The following is a 22,764-nucleotide window of genomic DNA, read 5'->3' on the forward strand; positions in this document are numbered from 1 at the left end:
GTTACATTTGTCATAATGGTAAGTATGGCAAGGTGTGAATGTAAGTGTATAACAAAAGAACAGGAAAGTGTTTCTGATGCTAAATAAAGAATAAATGCCACAAAATTAAAATATTTATTTACATTTATTTTTAATTTTCATGGTTTAACAGAACTACTTTTCTGATACTTAAATGTGTTCCATGGTTTGTGTAATATTTTTATTACCCTTTTATTTACATTTGCTCAAAATGGGAGAGCCATCCTTAGTCTTTTATAAAAACATTCTTATTTCTGAGGCATTGTTCTGAATGTTTGTTTCTGGTGAATGAGGAGGAACTAGCACCATTAGCAGTATTAGACTGTGTATAGATAAAATAAGTAGTAGTAAAGTTGTATTCATTATGAGAAATTGTTCATTAATGTAACTTTGTCTTGATTTTAGGGTCGGGGGGAGGGTGAGACAGGATGACAAGGCCTTGAAGAAAATACACTGTGACTTTAGAAGCCTTACCCTGCAGTAACTAAAGCTTTAGAATTACTGTATTTCAAGGAGTAACATAGATGTTGCATGCAACTGACCTTAGGAAAGAATTAACCCTAGTCTCACTAATAAATCTGGAGTAATAAAGACAACTTGCTTATCTTGTTTATTCTGTTAGTAAGTTTACAGAATTCAAAAATCTTACTGGAAATTTAATTCTTCATCTAAGTGCAGTTGCAAAGAATCAGGTAGTTGGAATCCATCTGCTGCCTTGAAGTCAGAACAATAGTAGGTGGTATTTCTGCAGAATGTATAGTGAATGGATGCTTGCAATTACCCTACCTTGTTGCCACTGGATGTCACTGTAGCTTCATATGAATGTAGTTGAAGCAGCATCAACTTAAAATACAGCAGTATTGATGATTGACAAACACACATTCCGAACTAAAGCTACCCATCTCCAGCTACACACCCTTGTGACCTTTCCACAGATTGTCTGCCAAGTTCAGAGTGACACAAATGAAAAGAGCCAAGCAATTAAACCCCAGAGATATGTTTATAATTTTGCACATTAGATTGGATTCCTTATGAGAACACTGTTCATGCCCTTTGCTGAATTGTAGCTTGCATTGCTTTGTTCTTAAAGACTTGGCAGGCACCATTTGGCATTAGTTGAGATTTTTACACCAATTTTTAATGTAGAACAACTACTAGAAGAAAATTGTAGTAATAAAATGTTTCATGCTAACAAATGGACTAAACCAAATCAGAGCAAGATGAGGGCCCAATGGGATGACAACGATATATGTAGATTAAGGGTTTTAAAGAGGTTTTTCAGGGCCCAGGGCAAAATCTGAAACTGAGCCCCCCTCCCTTCCAAAATTACCATGAAGACTAAAGAGTTTAAGATGGGAGGGAATGGGGATGGGGGTCAGCAAGGGTCCAGGCCAGTGGGGTGGCTGCCCTCCTCACAGGGAAAGGGGAGCTCTGGCCCCTCTACTGGTGGGAATGGTATCCACAATATCCTACTCCTAGCTCTGGGTGGCTTCAGACCCACCAGATGATGATGACAAGGTGGCAATGATAGGATCTGAGCCTGGCCAGGATAGGGGAGTCACTTCCCCTGATGCAATGCCACTTACTCAAACTTGGCTCAGCAGTCCCCCCCATCCCTGCCCCCAGGTAGCTCTGTCTGGATTCAGCTCAGTGGTTCTCCACGAAAGGTTATGGAAGTCAGCTTTTAGGCAATTCCAACAGTGCAATGGCTTCATCCATAGTGCACCTGCTGGACATAATTTGCAGCGAATTTAGACTTCAATTTATAACGTCTCCCAAACCATCAAAGTCATGAGCATTCAGAAGAAAGCAAAAAATAAATCACTGTGCAGCCTTTACTAGAATTAAAAGGGCCAGGGGCATTTGAGAAACAAAACAGCTCTAGCAGAAGATAACAATGAGCTTACCATCATGAAATCTATGTACACTTAGATATGGAAAGAAAGGGACCAGCGAAAGCAGCTATGCTCCTATAATAAGAGCGACTCTTTGTATTTCTGACCAAATCAGTTTGTGCAGAAGCAAGTCCAGAAATACTTTTTATTAAAACACTGATGATAGTTAAAACCCGTTGAGTACATTAAATAAATGCAACTTGTAAGTTGTACAAAAGGTCTCTTGGTGATGGTTTTCAGCAAATGCTCCATGGCAGCAGCATCTCTATCAATACTTTCAAATCAATGCATGTCTGTTTGGGAAAACATTTGTTACCAGTTTAATAATAACCCTTTAAATTTTGCAAACTGCAGGGCTCAAAAATTTACATTCAGAAAAAGAGTGTTGTTGTTCTACTGTTAAATAAAAAGTGGAATTCCAAAAGGAAGACACTTTTTTTCCTTTCTAAGCCGTCCATTATTTGCATTTCTCTGTGTGCTGGACTCTTCTCTTGGCTGGAATCAGCTTTTCTGCATACCTGTAAGCTGTTATCAAAGGATGGTCTCCCGGCAAACTCCAATCAAACTGTGTGGCCTGTCCCGCTCTAAACTGCGAGTGATGTGGGACCCGCGTAAGAAGGCAACTGGAGAACTTAGAGCACCACAGCTCTGAAGGTGAAGATCTTCTTGAAGTCGTTTTCTAGAGGTATTCACATTCTGCTGGGAACTTGTAATTACCTGATAAAGGGGGAACATGGAGGGAGGAGGAAGAAAGGAGACAGGATAAGAACTGTTTGTTTCACTGCAAAGGTTCAGTCACTTCTGTTACAGTAACAGTTTTCTGCTCACTCTGTTTTATTGAATTTTACTTAATACTGGGTAGCCCACAGAAGGTAAAATCCTAATATGGCCAATGGCCTTTACTTCAAGTGGGAGGGGCTGTGCTTTTGCTGCTGGAAATCTCAGCTTCATTCCTCACTGACAACCCATGAAGCAGCAGCATCATGTAACTGCTGCCAGGACAAAGAAAGCAGAACCCACTGTCCTTCAAAAAAAAAAAAATCATGGTTTAAATTAAAGAAAATATGTTCCCCCTTCTCACATGGGAACAAACTGGTAATTGGGGGCCTTCCAAATGGTCTGACCTGGGTGCAGCTAGACAGGAAGCCTGAGTTAGGCTGGAGTGATCTCAGGCTCTTGATCTTTATGCTGCTTCAGACCGATTTTTAGAGATAAAGGGGAGACAGAGTACTGCTGTGGTTGGCCTCTGCTGATCAGAGAGTAAGTGATGGAATTGTGACGCCTGCTGAGGCTTGAAGGAGGGGAATTAGACAGAGAGGAAGATGTTTTCTTAGAACACAGCTTTACCTTTTAGTCCTCAGGTGTAAGTTTGGGACGATGAAACTCCATCCATTTGCTTTGAGGGGAGAGGGTCATGTGTGTTTTGGGGAGGGGAAGAGAAATTGATTTTCTCGTCCATTAACTAAAATTTGTGTTCTTTCTTACCATCACTTAAAGAGCAACTCTTTTGTGAAGTAGCTTGTCACTTCCATTTACACCTCTAACTCTGAATTACATAATGGTTATTGAAAAGGCTCTGAGCTTCAAGAGCAGATTGATGGAGCTGCTTGGACTTTGAGTGACTATTAATGTTTGCTGACTGGAAAAATAACTTTGCTAGGATTACTGCCTTTGTCTGAGGCAGCCATGTGTCTCCTTGGCTCTTAAAAGCCTACACCTGATAAAAATTGCACTAGTGGTTTCCATTTTTACTATCTGTCTAAAACACTCAGTCTATGGTCTTTTTCTTTTTGAGACGTTATGGCTTTCCATTATAGCCCTAATATACTGTTTTCAGATTTCTAACCGTTGGGAGCTTAATGACTGCAAAGCAATAAAAATGTTAACGACATACGGTCACTGTGGAATTCTTAAGTATCTCAGGATATTACTGCTTTTCCACTGCTGTAACTAGATATAGTAAGGTTAGTATTTCACTTTGTTCTACTTGCCAGCTAGCAAAAGGCTCATGCAAACTATCTTAGGATCAGGCCTTGGTCAATCGTGGACACTTTGTACAGCACTTAGGTTTCTCTGACAATGCTATTTAAAGACAGAGGAAGTTTTCATACTGCTAAGGAAAAGAGTGGACAAGCAGGCAAATGCAATACAGACAATGATCTCCAGGTTATGGGGTTGCTCCCATTTATATATCCTCAATTTTCCACCCAGAATCTTATGGTAGTGGGGCTAGCATCAGTGTTCCCTCTAATTTCCCCCACAATGTGCAGAATGGGCTGGGGGGAGAGGTGCTGGTTTCCCCACCCCGCGGCAGCGCTGGGGTTGTGGGATAGGCTCCCCAACCCCGGCCGCAGTAGATCCTGGGCACAGGCCGCCCCTCCCCCAGCCATGACTGATTGGGCGCTGGGCTAGGTTGGGGGGCGGCGCCTCTCCCCCAGCCGCAGCAGGTTCCCTGAGCGCCTGCGCAGCTTACAGGTAACTTGGGCAAGCGTGTTTCTCAGACAGCCTCCCGAACCACTGGGAGAAGGGAACTCCATTTCTACAGCTGATATTTTTGTTACAAAATGAATAAGAGGTCAATCCTGCAGTCGTATTCAAGTAAAACTCCCACTGAAATCAAGGACTTCAAAATTTGGCCAACAGGCATTAGAAAATTAGATGGCCAAAAAGGGTTTATTCTGAATCATGCTTTAGAGTACAAAACATCTTAAACTTCATGCATTGTTCAATGCTTTGTGTTTTCATGGTCTCTTCCAAGCACTTGAACCCAACTTATTCCTCAGTCAAAGGTGTGGGGGATCCTCTGTTCCTTAATTCAGAGAACTGGAATTTGCCAACTTCCTAAAAAATAACCAAACCCAGCATTCATCTTCTAGCCAGAAGCATGGGTAAGCACTGTCCTCCTTCAGAACAGATGCCAATACCACTTGTCTATCTACCCATTCTTGGAGAGTTGGTAGACTCCATCCTTCCCTTCTGCCATCCAAATGTATCTGCTCCAAAATGCATCTGAGCTTCACTAGTTCAAGAAGCAAAAGCTACAAGTCAGTTTCCAAACCTTTGTATCCTATATCCTCAAATACATTTTCCACCCCTGCCTTACAGTTGGGGAGAAGAGAGTAAGCTTAAAAATAAGGTGAGAGTTCCCTATAAATCTTCAAGGATAGCATCAGTATAAATTCCTGCTCTGTGGAGTTTAAAGGCCATCTTTAAAATCATGTCGTGTTCAGTTCAAAATATGTCATTGCTTGACAAAATTAATACTCTAAAGCCAACCCAGGACACAAGCATGTTAGCACCAGGTTCCTGCTTATTATAAATACCATAGTGATCCTACCTGGTCTATAATGTTGGCACTGAAGATGGCTTCTTCCATGTGTCTTTCATCAGATTTGATTACAGATCTTATGCTGTTCACAACGTGACGCACTTCTGGAGGGAGATTACAGTTCGAATGTTCCAAAAATTTAGCCACCAAAATTTTTGTGTCTTTATAGGCCTTAAGGTCTACTAAAGAGTGTGGTCGCTCTTTGGAGATTGTGTTGAAGGCCTTTGGCTTTAACTGTAGGTCAAGTTTCCTTGTGTCTCTTTGTTTTCCAGTGGATGGGAAACGGCTTACAGAGTCCTGGCAAGCAGAGGCAGCTACATGAGAACTAGAAACGGGAACTAAAAATAAAGGGGGGAAAATGGATTTTTAAAAAAAGTCTAGAATAAGAAAGGTGTCAAATCAAACATCTTCACAGGGGAGTATTATAACATTCAGCCTACAGCCTATAACTCCTAGTAGGTTCACAGTGCAACACCAGTATAAAACAAAGGAAACATTAAAAAAAAAAAAAGGATTACTTGTGGCACCTTAGAGACTAACAAATTTATTTGAGCATAAGCTTTCGTGAGCTACAGCTCACTTCATCGGATGCATTCAGTGGAAAATACAGTGGGGATAACATCCAAAAACCAGTTGGAGAACACTTCAATCTCTTTGGTCACTCGATTACAGACCTAAAAGTTGCAATTCTTCAACAAAAAAACTTCAAAAACAGACTCCAACGAGAGACTGCTGAATTGGAATTAATTTACAAACTGGATACAATTAACTTAGGCTTGAATAGGGACTGGGAGTGGATGGGTCATTACACAAAGTAAAACTATTTCCCCATGTTTATTCCCCCCTCCCCCACCGTTCCTCAGATGTTCTTGTCAACTGCTGGAAATGGCCCACCTTGATTATAACTTATCTCCCTCCTCCCCAGCTCTCCTGCTGGTAATAGCTCACCTTAAGTGATCACACTCCTTACAGTGTGTATGGTAACACCCATTGTTTCATGTTCTCTGTGTACATATATCTCCCCACTGTATTTTCCACTGAATGCATCCGATGAAGTGAGCTGTAGCTTACAAAAGCTTATGCTCAAATAAATGTGTTAGTCTCTAAGGTGCCACAAGTACTCCTTTTCTTTTTGCGAATACAGACTAACACGGCTGCTACTCTGAAACCTGTCATTTAAAAATATCGATTTTAAAGACTTCTAATAAGGGAATTGAAAGCTGGTGAAACACTTCACACTGGCATTCCTGGAAAAGTTCTCCATTTACAGCACTGAGAGTGGCAGGGCAACATTCCTCCCCAGGACCAGGAGGGACCACATGGGAGAGTGGATAGGTAAAAATCGTCATGTTCATTGACCCTTCTGCTAATACTGCTATCATGAATGCCAGTTGATACTATTTGAGTTAGGGGAAATTTTTCCACTACAGGCTGGGCTGAGACAAACATTCATTATATACAAGCCACTGCCCCTATGCTATAAACACAGCTGTAGACTAAAGTTCCCAGGAGAACTAGTCAGACTAAGAAAAGTTTAAGATGGTCCGGTGGCTTCAGTCATTTTATTCCAAAGTGAATAATGCATCAAAACATTGTGAAAAATAGAGCAAAAGCCCATGATGAAATAAGAGATCCAGGTCTCCCCTGATTTTCTCCTGAAGGCTGCTTCCCAAAATATGTGGATGTGCTGCATTATAATTTGTCACAAATCTTTGCCCCCACACCTACCTCAGTGGTTCCAATACGTTTTACTAAGGCAACCTACCAACTGCACTGAGTCTTTTTTTGCGAACCACCATTAAATATATGTATCCTGCACCCTGGCATTGCAACCCTAACTGGCTTGGTGGATAGGTGATGGAGGGGCAGCAGGGTCAAACTTAAGTGGTGGTGCAACCCCAGGTGCAGGACAGGAGCCACTGCTGCAGGGTGATCACAGGGTGGACTCACTCTCCACCCACCCCTGCCCCTCTGCACCAAGCTGGGAGAAGTGTATATGTGCCTAAGTCCCCGTGACCATAATGGGATGGTTTGGGAACCATCTCTTTTAACTGGGAAACTGTAATGAAGCACTAGAATAAAAGAAAAGAGAGAGAACATCTGGATCTAGGCATCATGTGCATGGAAAATGGCATTATCCGATACGGAACATAATTTATTATTACTATTATTATTAACAGAGTTTGCAGGAAAAGATTCCCAATTACTTGATTTTATTTTTCAGTCTGTAGCTTGGTATAATTATTGATAGGGAAAAAAAACCTTATAATCCAATTTTAGGAAATCAACTCCTCTCCTGTTTCCTAATGTTGTCTACATGTAGGAGTGCAGGCAAATGATCACCTGTTAAGAAATGTTTCCAGGGTTACGATGCATTTTCCTCTTTGTTGTATCTTTATCTTTTTAGGTGCACATATTTAATATTATAGGCCTAATCTTGACAACCAGTTGACATCAATGATGGGCAGTGCGGACTCAGCTCCTTTTAGGAGCAGGCCCTATTGTAATTCCTGAAGAGACCCACTTAATCATAGAGGTATCTAGGATGTACTAGAAACAAGCAGGATGAATTCCTCTTGCCCCTACGTCTAAAGGAGCAGGAGTTCTGTTTAATAATTCCATCCCCCATTACAGATTCATTCTGTTGCAGAGCAAGTGTCATGCACCACTAATTTTAGTTAATGTACGCATTCTGGATAATATCGTGCCAACTTTTCCTGAGCTCCATCCTATCACTCAGTTGCCAAAGCATCAATGAACTGCAGAGCATCTGCAAACAGTTCCAGAGGTATTTTGCTCTCTGCTGAGAGGGTACCTGTGAGGCCAGCACAATGATCATGTGATGATGCCACATAGTAATTACCACCACAGTCTTTTTGTCCACAGGCTTCTGACAGTCAAAAAGGATTACATCCACCTATTTTTGGTAAGCCTTTTTATTACTCTTTCTAACAGCGAAAACTATTTTGAACTTCTAGGTACATTACAGAGTGTTTTTCTTCTGCATCTTCAGGGCAACGCATATAATGAAAAACTGGTCTAATCCTTCTTGGCAAAGTGTATAATTAAACGAGGGAAAAACAATATTAAAAGAACACCGAGTCTCACAAACTCAAAGTCATAATGAAATTAAGAGGGCTGGCTGCTTCTATCCTTAACTTGCCTTGATGTACCTAGGTACTGCAATATATGATGGTGTATGGCTCTCCAGTTAAGAGGTGACATTTCAATGGGTTTAAGTGGAGTTTGTCTTGGCAGCCTTTACCACACTCATGACGCTGGGCATAGAGCAAAATGAAATACTAGACGTTATCTGCCACACTAGTCACTATAGAGAATGCCAACAATGGATGGGTTTACTCTGGACTAGAGTGCACAGCTATATTGGTAAACCCTCCCAGCGTAGATGCAGTTTATACTAGTATCACTAATTCTTTTAATCCTCCTTTGTTATGGTTATAGCTTAATGAAAAAAATATAAACAATTCATTTATAAATAATTTTAAAATTGAGAACCCATTTCTTACTGAGATTGTATGTGAATTTACCACAGTCCCAATATGCAGGGATTACTGACCGTAAGAGTCTATTACATCAAAGGTATTTTTGATGTTCTTGTATCTGAAACAGCAGATACCCTGCTTTAAACAAACAAACAAGAAATCTGACTCCCAACATCAAGAGGTAAGTGGATGGACTATTGACCAAAGAGACCAGAATGGGTCTATCATGTCAAGTCTTACTTGGGGGCACATTAATCTGAGGATTATTGACACAAAACTCCATAAAGTCTTAAACCTGCTTGGAAACAAACACTTTAACTCCTGGATTATTAATACATTAAGCGTAATGGCTGTTGTGTTACTGTAGGTAATGCGCAAGTGCAATAATTATGCTCAAATATTTTATGCTGGAAGCTAGTTGTGCAATGGCTGTAGCATGCATGATCCAATCTGGCAGAGACCCTCCACATCAATATGTAGCATTACATTTATAAATGCCTAAAAATCAGTACTTATATAGTGGAAATATGGCAGGCACCTGAGAGAAGATAATTGGTGGCGCCTGGGAGCGGAAACTGAGTTCTAAATTAACATTTTCCTACAACTTCTCCATCATGAGACACATACCTGGTCTTCCCCCATGAAAGATCGCCCCCCACACAAATCTACCAATGTAAGCACTTTATTTTCTGTGCTTAAATTCCCCATCTATACAATGGGGATAGCAAATAATTTCTCCCCCACCCTTTCTCTTTTGTCTTTTTAGACTAATCTTTTTGGGGTAGGGACTCTCTTTTCACTATATATTTGTACAGCACTAGCAGGATTAGTCTCATTTGGGGCCTCTAGATGCTACCGTAACACAAACGATAATAAAAGGACAGAAAGCTAAACTGTAAATTACTGGCAACGACTAGCTTTTCCTCTCCTTTTTGGGTGGAGCCCTGCTAGTTCCCAGCATCCCACCTCTTGTCCTCAAACTCTGTTGATCCCCAGTTCCATTTCTGCAAGGTCACACCTCCCCCCAGTGCAAGCCCTCAGGCACAACTCCCTCCCTGCGAGGAAGTAGAAACAAGCACAAAGGATAGTGGATGTGTCAATTTTCTGTAGGTTTATATTCCTCTGGAGAACATTTGTTTGGTCTGGCTCGTGATCAGGATGCTGATGTTTCCTTTCCCTTACCTTGCTTTTCTCCTCTATGGAAAGCAGGGACCTGTGTGTGCTTTAACATCAAAAGGCTTTCTTCGTACTTCTGCCAACAAATTCTAACACAAATACAGAGCCATTGGGGCCCTTCGTACCGGGCTGAATCCACCTCACTGCAACACGCCCACCTAGGTGGACTTGGCACAAAGGAGTTGCATGGGTAGAAGGGAAATAGAATCCTCCTTCCCAGGCATGGAACATCAGTAGAGTTCTGTGCCAGATACTGCAGCAACTATGCTGAATGCTGTTCCCTCATTCTGCAAGGAACATCCCCACTCCTTACCTGGCCTTTGTTCTCACACCCCAGCATGGTGGTGTGCCAAAGAATGTGGACCCCCTTGAATGGGCTGCAGATCTTCTGCCTCTCCTGCGCTGAAACTACCCCAATTCCACTGTGCCTCAGGCCTTCACTGCTGCATAGAAGTTTTTCCACTGAATGAACAATGTACAGCCTAAAGCAATTACCAGATTGCAATTTGCAGCATCTAAACATTCCATGTTAAACTCTACAGCTTCATAGCCCACCCCTGAAGTATCCAGATCAAATGCTTAGGCAGAGAAAGCCAAAGATAAGCAACTCCAGCTGTGTGTCACAAGAGAAAGCACCTTAGGAAAGATGAAGCTGAAGGGGCTGATACAAACAGCTGCTACATGTCTTTGGAAATATGCTTCTTGTAATATTTATGTAATTTCCATATAATGTTCAACAAACTCTTCACCCAAGCAGGGAGGAAAGCAGGCAGATGTTATGACTAGGGTTGAGGAACTCCATGGAGCTGGAGATTTTATGAATCTCTCAAACTGTTGCTGAAGTTTACAAAATGGTTTGAATTTGCAAAGTTCTCTTTCCCTTCACTTAAACTCATCCATTTCTTCAAAGGGATTTAATTTTAAAGAACAAACAATCTGGTGATGAAAGAATCTCCCACAAGCTAGATCAGCACAAGTAAGCTTCCTATATGTTACATACACACAGGGGCATATTGGTGTTGTCTTTAGATCTTTCTCTGCCACTTTATTTACAGTCTCTCTTAAGCAGAATAAACAACCTAATGTTTGAGTCCAACTTTACAATGCATGAAGTTAAGTGGGTGGGAAATTAAACAAAATGAGTTCCCATATCCCTAGTTTTAACCCACACAGCTGCTTCTTACCAGATATGCAGCATTATAATAACATTCACATATAAGAAATCCAACATATACTATTTTTAGATTAAGGACACACTTTTATTGGGTGGCAATTTGAAGCCAGGTTTCTAGATTTAAAATGCCAGTGCATTAACTCATTGTCCCAGGGAGCTCACAGAACTACATGTTAACGTCTCTGAAATTCACAGAATCACAGAAATTAAAGATCCAAAAATCCTAGTAGATCGTCTAGCCCATCATCCTGCTGGTGCTGGGTTATTCTACATACTATTTTCTTTTCATGTTTTGTCTGCTTCTGCTTTAAATTAGCCAAGCAATGACTCTTCCACCAGTTCCCTTGGAAAACTATTCAACAGGCCAACTGCTATTACTGGAAGGGGAACTTTTCTTCCTTTTACTTTCAATCTATTTCTCCACTTTACTCCTTTGAAAATCCCTGAACAATTTACTTCCTTTTGTGATGTCGATCCCTTTTCAATAGTTATAGACTATTGTATCATCTCTGCTATCATTTGGCCAAATTATTCTACTGTAACAAATACTTTCTCTTTCACAGTAATAAACTGATTTTTCAAGAAGAGTTGGCAGCTGCTAAGCAAGACCTCTCCCTTTCTCTCGCTCTGTGGCTGAGGGGGGTTTTATAGCAGAAGAGACTTCTGCAGGAGAGCCAGACACTACCACCTTCTTGTTCTCATCACCACCCTTCTGAAACTGACCCACTGTCTTGTCACTACACAGTCATACTGCAGCTGCTGCCTCTAGAGACAGTGCTGTGAGTGTATCGCTTGCTGATCCTATCAGACAGTGCCACTTCAGGGAGGCAAACCAGAAGCCAGGCCTGCCGCACTACAAGTATATCTGCTTGGCCACTCCCCTTTCCTGAGTGGTACCCCAGCTTCCACTCAACTCTTTAGTCTTGGTGTTCAGTGTGACAGTGGCAGACTAGGAGAAGCACCTGTTCTTTATACGTTGCCCAAGGTGTAGTTTCTTGACTCAGTGCAGAAAGGTCAATACAATTAAGAACAGCAATTATTAATTTCACACGTGTACACTTTTCCCCACATTCGTTCTGCCTATAACTTTTAAACATGGGAAATGTACAAGGAGCTAAATTCTACATATGTAAATCACGCTGCAAAACTTGATATAACTTCCAACAATACTAGCTGCAGGATAAATCACCTGTGCTTGATTTGTTCCATACTACCTTGCCTTAGTGGCCCACACTTACCTTCTGTGCTGGATGAACATGATACAGGGTCACTAGTGGATCGGACTATGTTTGGAATGCCGTATTTTCTAATGCAGTGCTGCTGGGCAGTTCTCTCGGGGCAGCCATAGTGTGATGAAGTACTTGCAGGCACAGAACAGGGAGAGGGCTGAGAGTGTACAGCAGCAGGCTGGTTAAAGACCCCACAACAGATTTTCATTTGTTTCAAGGGTGGCGTGTCTTTGTTTTCTCTAACAGAGCTCTGGGATTCTCTTTCTGATGGGCTGAAATTCTCTGAAGAGCAGTCTGAGGCTCTGCCATGAACATAGTTCTCATATTCCTGGCCTTGAGATCTGTCCATAGAAGCTCTGCTGTGGGAACTCCCATCCTCATCAGGGGAACATTGTGAGTTAGTCCTGTGAAACCCAGAGCGAATGCTGTGATCCAAACTGGTGCAGCTCCTGTTTGTGGCCCCTTTGTGGGTTGTACTGTATGGAGAAAAGTGTGTGGAATGAAGAGACCCCTGAACTTCCAGAGAATAAAGATCCTCTGAAGAGTAGCTATGATCTGGGATGTCAGCAACCTCAGAGACCATAAGAGAGGTACTGTCAACAGAAACTGCAAAACAAGGCATTTGAAGTATTAGCATATTGCAGTCGTGTATATCATCATTATTAGCATTCATTCATTGATCAAAGTTTTATACCTACCAGTATTATCAATGCTAGTTTTGTGTCTAACACCTTGTAACTAGGCATCACATGTGTCTCAAATACACATCAAGGACCTTTTCGAAAAAGAGTCCACCCTTGTACCATCTCTCTAGCATACAAAATGTATAGCGTATCAGAGATTTCTTTCTCTCTCCGTGGTAGATAAAAGCTCAACATTCTCTGCAGATATACATCACCGTGGAAGCCTTTTGTATTAGAAGCTGAGATTTTTATCTCTTCTTCCAAGATGCTCACACATTTATATTATAAACGAAAACGTCTGTGTGTTACGTAAAGTTGTATTTTTCTCCTCTTTTTGTCAGAAATGATTTTCAAAGAGAACAAAGAACCATACCTACATCCTGGCCTATATGTTCTTTTTTGCCTAACTTCAGAATACAACCAATTACTTTTCTATAGTGGACTAGAATTGATGAGGAGTTACCAGGTGTCATCCCCTATTATATGAAGAATATACATCACTTAAAATAAATTGTTCCATTCAGCTCAGCAATCTCGGATGCCAATGAAAGCTCATGCTCAAATAAATTTGTTAGTCTCTAAGGTGCCACAAGTACTTCTGTTCCTTTTCATGTAATAGCTGTTGATAGCAATGTTGGTAAGGTAAACAGGTGCTCATATTTGTGTTGAGGGATGGGACAACGGAATCTGTTAGCAGGTTTATAAATGTTTGGTAAAGTGCCTCCGTGCACCTGGAGTCTGGCTAGCACGAAGCAGTGGAAGTCCTGAAATGAAAGAAAGCCTCTTACTGCTGTATTCCTGGCCTGGCAGGAAATATTGTAAACTTCAAAAGGGAGCCATGGTATTTGAGGGGCTTACCAGATCACCCTGGAACTCCAAAGATATCGAGAAGGAGCCATCACTGCATATGATGTCAAATATCCAAAAGGCTAGATTATGAAGGACTTTTCATCCCCACTCAAAATTTCTAAATGAGACCTAGTATTTTCCTCTGGGTATGTGGGAAATAAACTCATATTTGCCAGGCAATTTAAGTTTGCCAAAGGACACATTAGTCAATTATGTAAATATCTATTTAGACATGTTAAAATGCATATTTACTGCTCAAAGTGTAACAGGTCTGTTGAAACTTAAGTTTGGTGATGTAAATACTTATTTTAAATAGTATGTTTGTTAAATATATCACAATATCTCCAAAAGCTTCTTGGATAGTTAAGATGAATCTTTGTAACATATCACATTAAGTCATGATCTGAAATCTTTAGAATATTAAGACAGATGCGTGAATGGGTCAAATCCGTATCCCAGCCTCAGAGCACATGTCCAAACCATGGAACCTCTTTTCCAGGATTTGGTTTTACTGATACTCAGAAACAATCAGATAGTATAAACCTTCCAAACAGAACTCCCACTCTCTCTATATCCTGCTTGGAGCTGTTTGGACGCATTGGTCAGCCTGACTTAAGGGCCTTATTTACACTTTCTCATGATTGCTACACTCCACTGCTGCAGTTCCCTGGTGGTACCAACAGAGGGAGCTGTAGTAGAGGCTGGTCAACATCATCTTGACTACCATTATCATTTAACCCTGTTCAGCGCATGTCTAGCTGCACAATGACTGCTTTACTGTGGCACTCACAACAGTGACAATGTTATTTTGGGGTATTTTTGTGAGGGTGGGCGTTGGGGGAACCTAGTGTAGACACAGACATAGCATGTTAATGTATAATATACTTAAGCAAAATGTTTGCAGTGTTGTTGTAGCCATGTTGGTCCCAGGATAGTAGAGAGACAAGGTGGCTAAGGTAATATCTTTTATTGGACCAACTTATCTTGGTGGGAGAGAAAAGCTTTCAACCTGACACAGAGTTCCTGAAGAAAAGCCTGTGTAGCTCAAAAGCTTGTCTCTCTCACCAACAGAAGCTGGTCCAATAAAAGATATTACCTCACCCACCTTGTCTCTTTCTCAGTATGTAAAGGAATACAGTCCTGTGGTTGGAGGCAGAACCTCTTTAGAAATGAGAATATACATGAAAATGTTGGATTTATATTCACTGTACGTATTCTATCATGTTAGTAATACCAACATTTAATAAAAATGTAATGAAGAGTTACATTTTTAAAAGATGCACATATACTTTTACACCCCCCATTATGTGTCAAAGAAAGAGTATGCATTTTAAAAATGTCTACATAATAAATACATTTGCACAGTTACAAAATGTTTATGACTGAATCACTGATTCTTAACTCAACTACAGCATCACATATTATTTCAATACAAAGCAGAAAGGGGAGACATTCTGCTCATCATAGTGACCCAATAAATTCAGTTTTGATAAAACAAATTAAATATCTGCTAGGAGTATATAAGAGAACTCTTTGAAAACAGCACCTCCTTAATAATAAAAACTGGTCACCTTGAATCGTCAACATCACACTTCACTGCACAAAGATGTCAAACAGTTTTTTTAAAAAATATTTAGTGCTCGTGAAAAGTGAGGGATTGACCACTTTGAAGACTGAAGACTTCTAGTTATCCACAAAACAGACACGTCATGGGAAGTATCCGATTTCCAACACTGATTTGTCAGCATACTCTGACACTGTTTTGGAAGATATTAGAGGATAGTTCAGTCCTCAGACCTGTTAAAACTTTAACTTCTCTTCTGAGATTGTCAGCAAGGGTGCCAAGAGGTAATACCTACCAGATGTTAATGTTGGCTATAATGTGGACACCTATCTGCTGGGGATTGGACTGAGACCATCACCACATTTCATACATACCACTGAACAGCCATCAGGTAGTAACACATTCTGGTCACTGAGCTGAATTTAAAACAGTGACCTAGAGGTGAATACCTCTCAGTGTCAATCAGGCTTGTTGCAGAAAGGCTGTCCTGATAAACGTGGTTAAAAGAATGAGCTGCCCCTGTGCTGCTGCTGATCAGCATCTCTATTCAAGAGATCTGCCTTCAGAAAAAAGAGCTCAGGTTCATTCCTGGTCTTCTGGAGACTATGTACATTACACAGCTAACATACTGCAGAGCAGCAGTAGGGAAGAGCGATATGAGTGTACCACTCCAAAGGCAGCCACAGTTGCTTATTAATATTATTTATAGAGTGCCACAGGAATGCATGGTGCTTTAAAGACAACTAAAAGCCTCAAGAAAGCTTCCAAAGTAAGCTTTCCACAGAGCTTTGGAGACACCTTTGGAGAAGAAAACTGGCTTTTTTTTCTATGCCTGTTTAGCCATTCTAGCAACATCAGTTTGTGAAGAAGGAAAGTAGTGAATGACTGGGACAAAAGTTATTATGACCAAGATGGGACCAAATCCCTCCTCTTCGAGGTAGAAAAGAACGAATAAGAGGAAACAACCCACTATAACACCTGGTCTACACTTAAAAGTTAGGTTGACATAGCTACGTGCTCAAGGGTGTGAAAAATTCACACTCCTGAATGACATAGTTAAGCCAACTTAACCCACAGTGTAGACATGGCTAGACCGAGGGAAGAATTCCGTCAACCTAGCTACCGCTGCTCAGGGAGATGGATTACACACATGGATGGATAAACTCCTTCTCTCACTCTAAGCCCTACGTCTAGGCTGCAGTCTATGGCACTACAGCAGAATAGCTGCAGCAATGTAGCTGTGTCATTGTAGCACCCATAGGATAGACATGGCCTTAGTGACAACTGCATGCTCCCAAAATAAACAAACAGTAAAATCACCTTGCGTACTTAAGCCGGCTGTCGTGTTTCTCTCACCCAAACTGGATTCAGTCACTTGCTGAGCTGTTCCGGTGATCTGTACAGAAAGTGTATAATAAATAGCGTGTTAGCCTACAGATAGCATTACCCACAAATACAGGGCTGAAACATACTGTCATGGATCTAAAGGATATGACTGGTAATGTGAAAAAGCTATCCTACAAGTTGCTATTCAAATCAAAAGGTATTCATAGACATAGCAATTTACTATATTTTTGGATCAGCAGCAGATGCAGAGTAAATGAATATGCCTAAAGCAATTGCTAGATTTTCCAGAATCTATAAAATAAATTATCTTGGGTTCAGAGGCATTTAGGGCTTCAGGCTAACATTACAAAGCATAATGACTGTGGTGCTTAAAATTAATGCTCCTATCTTCTTAGCATACGTGCAACATGCCTCAGATGGCACATGACCAGGATTCATCACTGAATTTGATCCGCTGGTTGGATCATTAGCTTCCCTGGCCAGTACTGACGGGGAGTGCAATATGAACTGATCCATGCCCCACAATGCTCCTATTACCTACAGTCTTTCTGCAATGGGGAAAAGTGCAGGGGGGACCAGCAGAGACTACAGCTAGTAGAAGCAGGTTCAGAAACAGCCAAAGTGCACACAGAGAACTTTCTGCAGTTTTGACTGGACTTTCTCTGCCCTCTGCTGATTGGCTGCTTGCTCCAACCCTCTTCTACAACACCCTCACAGTCTCTTCACCTCAGCTTCCCGTCACACCCTCTTCACATATTCTCTTTTCCCCTGCCCTGTCATCCTCACCCTTCTTCCCTTCAGCATGCACTCCTTTCACTTTTCTTTCCATGTACCTTATCCCCGCCTAACTAATCATGGAACTATCATGCTATCTGCTGTCCTCACATTGTTCATGCTGCTTTTCCCCAACCTCTATCTGTCTTTTTAGACTGTGAGCTCTTTGATGCAGTCACTGCCTGATACTCCGAGTTTGTACAGAACCTAGCACAATGGGGCCCCATTCTTGGTTGGTCCCTAGGCTCTACCATAATAAACATTAATAATATTCTTTACTTTCGGTCCTTGAAAAACTAGAGCAGAACAGCTTTTGGGTTTACTTTGCAGAAGTACCTACATTTAAGTATTGAATGTAGTAATCTCTAAAATGCTACAGGGTTCTTCTAGATGGATGGTGCTCTATAAGAGTAGGGCGTTATTATTATTTATAGAAGTGGACTTATTACAGTTGCCAACAATTTGCAAGGGTGGATTATTATTAGCAAATGGTTCCTTCTGCCAAAAGGAAATTCAAGGATGATTTCCCCCTAACCCCCCCACCCCCAATTATGCACTGATGCAGCACAGTTTGTGGTTTTGAAAAGTTCTTCAAAGCCTTTTCCCCATCATTTTAAAACACCTTAATGTATTTTTCTCATTGAAATGCAGTTTACAAATTTCACTTTAAATATAGATGATAAAAGTCAGCTGATGGGTTTCTGTAAATCACAAAGTCTCATAAGGAATGATAAAATAGTTTTTTCTGAAAAAAACAGAGATGGGTGTATGGGCAAGGAGAGTTTGCAAAACAAAATACAGATAAATGCCTGATTTATTACTCATTAAGGGAAAACAGTTAGCATTAAAAAGCTATCAACTTGATTAAAGTTAGACACAACATTCATAACTCCATATTCATGTGAATTCCTGTTGGAGACTTCTCCGCAAAATCACTAAGAGGGAGCAGTGCTCAAAGAGAGCATGCTAAAGGGGGAGAATTTTTAAAATCTTTAAGAACTTGATTCAAACACTACTGAAGTAAATGGGCTTTAGACCAGGCCCCTAACCTTGTTTTTAACCCCTCCATCAGATTTTTAGCAGTTCTTTGGGAACCTGCTATTGGAAAAGAATAAATGCTAATTATAAATAAAACAAGAGTACCAAACTATACCCTAAGACAAGGTCAGTATAGCATGAGATTTTATGTCATCTTTAGCAGAACACATCACATTTGCTCCTGTACGGCCACGTTTAACTTTGTAATGTTAGCTGCACACCTGTGCCACTGTAGCTCTTCAGTGTAGACACCATCTCTGCTGACAGGAGGGTTCATCAGCGTAGTTAATCCACCTCGCCAAGAGGTGGTATCTAGCTCAACGGAAGAATTCTTCCAGTAACCTAGCACTGTCTACATCAGAGATTAGGTTTGCTTATCTACACCACTCAGGGGTGTAGACTTTTCACACCCCTGAGTGACGTAGTTAAGCCAACTTAATTTTCCAGTGTAGATCAGGCTAACTAACTTCTTGCCTGCTGAATCAGACGTAAGATATTTCCTACCAATGCTCACTTCCAGTAATGCCAGGCATATCTTGTATATCGTGGCATTTAGTCTGAATGGAACATACCGAGAACACAGCCTGGAATCCTTGAATTTTTCAGTAATGGCAAGAAGGTGAAATGTTTTCACCTGTGCAATGGCTCAGTTGCTAACACCAAGACACTACTGCCTCCTCCAGGGAGTGAATTATTCAGGGAGTGGATTATGCAGGGAGAATTTGGAGGTAACAGTCTTTCTCCAGGGTAAGGGTGAAAATTACATCATTCTTTCTCAACCCTTTAGAATTTATTCTGGTGTACAAGATCAACTTCAAAGTGAGTCACTTGCTTTCTCAGCCTTAGAAGCACCACATGGACCAAGAGCTCCTTTAGCATATTCCTAAGAAATGGGGCTGAGTGAATAAGATAGTATGCTTGGAAACATAGGGCTCTTCCACTGAAAATTGGTAAGAAAAGTTTCCTGTTATAAATGAAAAGACAAGACCTCTCAGCTTAACCTTTGGGCTCCTGGCTGTAATGTGCAGACTCTTTACATTGGCGTATAGCTTTCTTTAAATGTAATATTTGGCCTTCCTAGTGGCGGTACTTTGCTGGCAGACTGGAAACCATATTGAGGAATAGATAGGGCATTTTTCCACTTTACAACATCCCTTCTCTTAATACCAACAGAGTACCATGAGCATCTTCTTTGTATAGAGAAAGGATGGCAATATCTTTTATCTCTACATAAAAATATCGACTGCCTGAGGCTTCAGCTGCTCAGTGGCATCCAAAGAAGTGGAAGATGCATGGAAAGTTTTTAATCACTTGAGGAAGCCTAGATATCGAGAGAGAGAGTTAAAAATCACTTACAGTTCTCAGATTTTCTCTCTCTCATTGAGCATTTTTTTCAACATTCAGACTCCATTTTACTGGGAAATACTATATGAGAATTTAAGCCTTGAGCTAAACCATGCTTTCTGCAACCCTGCACAGCCTACAAATTAGTAAAGCTTATAAGACATTTACTGGAATAATTTATCCAGAGTCTGGGTCTTTCTATTCTTGTCTTTCGCCAAACCCTAGCAGATATCACCCCTGGAAAAGCAATGTGAAAAGCAACAAGTTGCAGAATGGATGACAGCTGCAAATTGTATTTAGAAGCAACCACTGCTACTAGCACTGACATTTTCTGTTCCTATCCAGGAAATAGCTGCGTCTAATTTGATAACATGCTAAAGACCTTAAGCCCCATAAAAACAAACAAAAAACAATATGCCTGAAGCTCAGTAAGAGGCTTAAGAACTATTATTGCTTAATGGCTCCCAGCAGCACTTCTGTAGCTAAAGCTCTGCCATTATTTCCATTGGAAAGTCTGCCTTTGAGGAGTTTATAAATCCGGTCAATTCAATTCAGACCGTGCTGCAACCTGATGCATATTATATGAGAGTGTATAGCATGTATGTAAGAATTTGAGGCTCCATTCTATATTCCTTGCAGATCTAAATTTGTCACTGATTTTAAGGCTGTGTTCGGTTTTTAAATTCCTTGGGACTTCTGGTCCACAGTGAATGTAGGTTTGGGCCTTTGATGTTAATGAAAGTGTAAAGAACACAAGTTGTTCTGCAAACTCTACCACTGCCAATGCACTTCACTCCTCACCTTCCACGCCTCTTGCCAATCTACTCTTAGAGCTTTCCTGGCTAGAAACTGCCAGACATACAGTGGGGTGATGTGGATTAACACCCAATAAGAGCTTTATAATCATTATCACATAATAATTAAAAATCCACCACTCATTTTCACTTGAGATCGGAACCAACACTGGAACCCAGGAGCCCAGAGATAAATGGATGGTGCATTGACACTGACTCAACTGTCAGAGATTTATGGACACTGCATCTGCTTAGGGGGTTCTTTTGAGGAGGCCTGACATAATAGGGTAGAGGATAATTTTGCTGCTTTAAGTTACTAGCTTGTTAAGTTAATTATTTTTGTTGTCTGTGAGTGCCATGTGCTGCTGGGGTGGCTGTTTCTGTGTAAATTGTGATCCTGACTAATAGTCAGAGCACACAGAATGGTGGACAGGCATATTTTTGTATTTAAATATAAATAAATAAATAGCCATTTATATAACCTTCTCGCATACAAATTCTCATTTGAAATTTTTTTTAAACCAGATATGATTTTAATTGCTTTTGCCTTTTTTTTAAAGGTAGAGATAAGACAAATATAAAAACATTGCAAAAAACCCTAAGGCTTTCAGATTCCTTTACAATTAATGCTGTAAAGAAAACAGGGCAGAATTTCAGTAAATAACATTTGAGAAACGAGCTAACTGGGATTCTCAAATTTTGCTGTCCAGAAGCAATTTTCATTGACTCATTTCTATGACTGAAGAATAAATCAAAGAGACAAGGGGGTAAGTAATACCTTTGATTGGACCAACTTCTGTTGGCGAGAGAGACAAGTTTCGAGTTTACACAGATCAGAGGAAAACAATGTTTGGCCTGTTGCTACCTTCTACCAGGTATAAGTAGACTAAGCGAGAAAAACAAAGACTTAGCAGAAGCTGCTTTGTGAGTTAAGAAGGTTGGAATGTCTGATGTGTCTCATTTAAGCCTAGCTGCACATCCCTTGAGCATCCACCATTGCTGCTTTCTTTGGACACTTTTTAAATTGTCAGCAATTTTCCCTCTGTGGAGGTGAGTCATGTATTTATATTTTAATCTAATGTTTCTTAATATGTTGCTTTCCCTGGGGCAGAGCAACCACAAGTTATTTCTTGTATAGTCTGAGTGAATGTGAAGCACTCTAGTAACACATAGTATAGATAGATGCAATGTTAACCAGCTATATGCACATAACTCTGCAAATGTTCACCTCAACCCTGACAAGCAGTAGTTGGATGTTAAATTCCTCAGACTTCCTTGAGTTTCTACTGAAATTTGAAGAAAATCAAAGATCCCAGAAGCAAGTAAAAAACAGAAATTGAGACTGTTATATAGGGTGGCAGTTAATCAGCGTGATCACCAAGCACCCCTCACATATCACTGCTTAATATGGCATTAACTGTGTCCCCCATGTGCACCATAATTCTGTAACTGATTGTCTAAATGGATTTTGAGTCGTATGGTATGAAATAAAGGCAGAAAATACAACTGAAAAATATAAATGAGATATACTGGACCTTTTGTTAAAGCTCATAATGGAGTTAAGGGGCTTACAGAACATTGTTATTGATACAATATATCAGCCATTACTGCAAGTAACAGCATCAAAAAGTATGAGCAATAGCAAAATTACAAACAAATGTAGATTCTGCTCATTGCTTTATTACAGAAATATGTCCCTATTTCTTATAGTTCACTATATAGCTGTGTATAGTTCCTCATCACTTAATGTAATCACTAGATGCAGGTCAGTTCCCAGTATTTTGGGGCCAGCTTGGTTTCTGTTCCTGGAAGGCTATATGTTAGAACTGGCAGACAGTAAATTTTGACACTGGGTGTAAGCCTTTCTGTCAAGACTTGGGCAAGTCATTATAAGAAAATCTATGCCAGCTTATTTCCAGAAGATAATCTGAGATCCAATTCCAACTGCAAAGCACTTTTTTTAAATTGATCTAAGTTAATATATAGTCTTTTGCAGGAATTTCTCCTAACTCAAATATGGTACTTAATGGAATTTTATATAGAAATTT

At 40.5% G+C, this 22,764-nt stretch overlaps 1 protein-coding gene across 2 annotated transcripts in view; it reads right to left on the reverse strand.

Annotated features, from left to right (window-relative positions):
- Positions 1-2,044: 2,044 nt before the first annotated feature.
- The window catches only part of FAM189A1 (family with sequence similarity 189 member A1), a 383,608-nt gene continuing 362,888 nt past the window's right edge, over positions 2,045-22,764 (reverse strand). For both annotated transcript variants that reach the window (XM_037910747.2, XM_043523432.1), the window contains 4 exons: positions 16,740-16,815; positions 12,333-12,929; positions 5,251-5,579; positions 2,045-2,630 (listed from right to left, as the gene is read on the reverse strand). In XM_037910747.2, the coding sequence (XP_037766675.1) occupies positions 2,445-2,630; positions 5,251-5,579; positions 12,333-12,929; positions 16,740-16,815 (1,188 nt within the window). In that variant the 3' untranslated portion in view covers positions 2,045-2,444. The remainder of the gene's footprint in view (positions 2,631-5,250; positions 5,580-12,332; positions 12,930-16,739; positions 16,816-22,764) is intronic.

This window comes from Chelonia mydas, chromosome 10 (genome assembly GCF_015237465.2).
Source record: "Chelonia mydas isolate rCheMyd1 chromosome 10, rCheMyd1.pri.v2, whole genome shotgun sequence".
In the NCBI taxonomy this organism is placed as follows: domain Eukaryota; kingdom Metazoa; phylum Chordata; order Testudines; family Cheloniidae; genus Chelonia; species Chelonia mydas.